This window comes from Nicotiana attenuata, unplaced genomic scaffold, assembly GCF_001879085.1.
Source record: "Nicotiana attenuata strain UT unplaced genomic scaffold, NIATTr2, whole genome shotgun sequence".
Taxonomy (NCBI): Eukaryota; Viridiplantae; Streptophyta; class Magnoliopsida; order Solanales; family Solanaceae; genus Nicotiana; species Nicotiana attenuata.
Genome location: NW_017670834.1, coordinates 76,823 through 81,196, shown reverse-complemented (window position 1 = coordinate 81,196; position 4,374 = coordinate 76,823). Strand labels below are relative to the sequence as shown.

The window sequence follows — 4,374 nt, the reverse complement described above, 5'->3', positions numbered from 1 at the left end:
TTTTATACAATGCCCAACATGCTTTATTTGCAATCATTTGCTTCAATTGTTTGTTTATGGACTAATTTGTGAATATAAGTTCGGCCGGGACCCACATTTATGGACAAAGAGGGATGCCTAACACCTTCCCCTCGAGGTTACTTCGAGCCCTTACCCTAATCTGTGGTAATGCAAACCAACCCAAGAGTTAATTACTCTAGGTGCCCTAACGCACCTTAAATCGCTAGGTGGCGACTCTTCAAATACCCAATTCCCAAAAGGAAATGAGTCATTACACCCCGTGAATGTCAAAACCCGGACTTCTCCCCGCGGAGGAAAAAAGGGGGCGCGACAATCCCTATGAGGAATAGGTACAGTAGCATAAGCCAGACATCCAAAGGTTTTTAAGTGAGAATAAGAGGGAGTTTTATTGTAAAGGACTTCAAAAGGTGATTTATTGTGGAGAAGCCTAGATGGGAGCCTGTTGGTGATGTAGGTTGCTGTGAGCTAACAATCCCCCCAAAACCTAATAGGAGCTTTGGATTGAAAAAGCAAAGTCCCTACAAGCCTCAAGCAAGGTTCTATGCTTCCTTTCAACCACCCCATTTTGTTGTGGTGTATGGGGACAAGTAGTTTGATGAATAATACCTTCGTCAGAGAAACAGGAAATGGCAGAATGACTATCCCCAAGTTCTAGGGCATTTTCCCTCCTAATTGTTTGAACAGTAATGTGGAATTGGGTTTTGACCATGGCCACGAAAGCTTTAATCAAAGAAAAGGCATTACTTTTGGAGCCCATTAAATGAGTCCAAGTAAATCTAGAGAAATCATCAACTATGGTTAGGAAATATCTAGAACCAGAATGTGTAGGAGTGTGGTAGGGTCCCCAAGTATCCACATGTATGAGTTGAAAGGGATGAGTACTATGAATGGAACTATCAAGGAAAGAGAGTCTGGTTTGTAGCCATACGACATATTTCACAGGGAAAATGTTGTTTGGAAGATAAAGAGGAAGATATAGCAGAAATGCCCTTCATTCTAACAAAAGGAACATGTGCAAGTCTTTGGTGCCAAATAATGCCCATTTTATTCAATGCAGCTTCATTACAAGATGGAATAGATTGAAACAAAACATTCTGAGAAGAACTAGAATTACACAATGAACTAGAACTAGAACTAGGATCAATAATAGTAGGAGGTAAAGATGGAAAGCTACATGTAGTAGGCATAGTAAAAACATTTTTAGCTGAAGAAGAAAAGGCAGTGGTACAGGTAAACTTGTAAAGCCCATCCTCTTGCTTACCAAGCTCCAGAGGCATCTTCAGAGAAGGGCCCTGTAGAAAGCAAGAGTCAGAACTAAACTGTGCAATGCATCTCAATAACAAAACAAGTTTGTGCACAGAAATTAGATTATGTTTGAAAGAGGGAATGTAAAGAACATCTGGAAGAACAATAGAAGGATATAAAGAAAAAGTCCCAGTACAAGTAACTTTAACTTTATATCTATTAGGAAGTGTGACGAGATAAGGAATAGGCAAATGTGTAATATTGGTTAGAAGATCCTTGTTGTAAGTCATGTGATCAGATGCTCTAGAATCAATAATCCATTTATTGGGTGAGGACTGACTTAACATGTAAACTAGATAACAAGTCACTACTTTGAGAATGAGCACATTACCAGTAAAATTGGCAGAAGCCATGAGGTCAGATTGAGATGGTGCAGAATCAGAGGCATGCGAATGTTGTAGTAGGGCCATTAGCTGAGAATATTGCTGCTTGGTTAAACCAGGTACTAATGAACCCTGTGAATCATTGTTGGTAGTTCCAAAGCAGGAAGAGAAGAAGAATTTATACAATCATCAAAAGAAAAATCTATTCCAACGGTCGCATTTGCTGCAATTTTCTTCCCTTTGGTGAATTTGAAATCAGGAGGGAAACTATGAAGCTTGAAGCACTTATTCATTAAGTGCCCATTCTTCTTATAATATCTGCAAAATAGATTCCCTTTGGCTTGATCAAAGTTCAATCTTTGGACATACTGTCTCTGAGTGTTGGAACCAGGAGGCCTATAATTTGTGTTGGGATCGGACTGATGGTTGAGATTGATTTTGGCAGTGAAAGCAGCTGAATCAGGACCAAACTGAGAGTTGGAATTGATCTGCCTCTGCCTTTCATCTTGAAGAAGGATGTTATATGCACTGTCTAGTGTTGGAGATGGTTGCATCATGAGCAAGTTTCTCCTGACACTAACATAGACTTCATTCAGCCCCATGAGAAACTGATGAAGTCTATCCTCTTCCTTCTCTTTAAGAATACCTTCCTTTGCACCACAAGTGCAGTGATTTCCATGATTTGTACAAACAACTCTCAATTCATCCCACAATTTCTTTAGTTTGTTAAAGTATGAGGCAATATCTTGGAAACCTTGACAGGTAGAAGCTAGTTCTTTCTTAATTTCAAAGGCTTTAGTTCTATTTACTGTCCCATATCTTTTATTTAACTGTCTCCATATTTCTTCAGCTATTTCAGAATAGTGGACACTATCCGCAATATCAGGAGACAAAGAACTTGTTAACCATGAAATTACCATATTATTACATCTGTCCCACTGCTTAGACTCGATGGGATTATCAGGAGGTTTGGGCAAACTACCATCAACAAATGCAATTTTGTTACTAGCAGACAAAGAAACAATTATACTCCTTTTCCAACCCCCAAAATTCGTCCCAGAGAAAGGAACTGGCACAAGTGAAACACCTGGAACATCTGAAGACTGCACAAACAAAGGACTAGAAGGTTTTGGAACGAACTCAAGTGTACCAGATGCAGTACTCAAATCAAAATCAGTAGATCCCATAGCTACTATAACATTAAACAATGAAAAATTTATCCGATGAATCTCATGCAAAGAGGGGAAATATACAGAGCTACCGGATTCTTTGCAACCGTAAGTACGGCCTTCAAAACTACAACTCACAGTAGCATAACAACCAAACAACTCTTCACAGAAACACAACAACCATGATTAATGAAATAGGGTGAAGTCGTAAAACCCTAGAAATCTTGAGCTTAACGATGACTACACGAATTTGTAGATAAAACCTCCACAAGTAGACGAAAGAGGAACACAAGGTCAGAAAATACTCAAATGAATCAAAATGAGCAGGAAATCCGTCGAAGAAAACAGTATGTAGACTCTAAATCGCTACCCACACAAATCGAAATCCTCAACGAAACACGATGAAGCTAACATCGGAAGATAGAGGAGGACGAGATGGTCCAGAATCTCGCTCTGATACCATGAAAACATGGAGGAATCGATCGGGATTTTGGAAAAAGGTATTAGGGTTCATGTGAGAGAGAAGAGAGAAGAAGGATTTTTCTAGAACTTAATTGAAAAATAACCTCGATGGTCTGAGCCGGGTTGACCCTGTTTCTATATATACAGGCCAATATACACATAATAATACAAAAGTCTGGAAAGACTAACTACTAAACATAAGTTGGGCTAGTTTCGTAATTACAATACGCCCAAATCAAGTGGTAAAATAAATAGAGACTATGCTAATCAATCTTTCCTTTTGGGCCCAGATGCCAAATAGTCCATGAGTCCAACAGAAACTGCTTCTGAGATGAATATAGAACCTGAATTTTGTAAAAAACAAGTAATATATAGAAAAAAATAATTTGATGAGAATGTTAATAATGAAACCACAAAGTCTATTGAAGAATCTTTTAGAGTAGATTACTTTTTATATATAGTAGAACAAGCCATTCTTCACTTCATAATAGATTTGAACAATTAGAAGCGTATGAACGTTTTTTTGGTTTTTTGTTTAGTGGTAAAAAATTAAAGTCATTAGATGATGAGAATTTGAAAAAATATTGTCTTAACCTTGAAAGGTCTTTAAGACATAATAGTCACTCTGATATTGATGGTCTAGACTTATTTTCTGAATTAAAAGTATTAAGGAAAATAGTACAAGTACAAGATAATACTCTAGTAGACATACTCAATCAGATAAAAGACTTGATTCTTTTCCAAAGGCCTATATTGCTTATAGAATAATGTTAACAGTTCCTGTAACAATTGCCTCGGCGGAAAGAAGTTTTTCAAAATTAAAATTGATAAAATCTTATCTAAGATCAACTATGTCTCAAGAGAGATTAAATGGATTGGCCATTTTATCAATTGAAAAAGAATTGTTAGAGGAAATAGATTATAAAAAGATTATTAATAACTTTGCAACTCAAAAAGCTAGAAAAATAGCCCCCCCCCTCTCTCTCTCTCTCTATCTATCTATCTATCTATCTATCTATCTATCTATCTATATATATATATATATATATATATATATATATATATATATATATATATATATATATATATATATA

The 4,374-nt window shown here is 36.7% G+C and overlaps 1 protein-coding gene across 1 annotated transcript; it reads right to left on the bottom strand.

Annotated features, from left to right (window-relative positions):
• Nucleotides 1–1,771: 1,771 nt before the first annotated feature.
• On the bottom strand, nt 1,772–2,836 carry LOC109243759. The gene has a single exon (XM_019410740.1). It carries the CDS (start codon nt 2,834–2,836, stop codon nt 1,772–1,774), a length of 1,065 nt encoding a protein of 354 aa, XP_019266285.1.
• Between the last annotated feature and the right edge of the window lie 1,538 nt (nt 2,837–4,374).

What these genes read in the sequence shown, in the direction of transcription:
- LOC109243759 (XM_019410740.1), bottom strand. Translation starts at nt 2,836, where the DNA reads ATGGGATCTACTGATTTTGATTTGAGTACTGCATCTGGTACACTTGAG.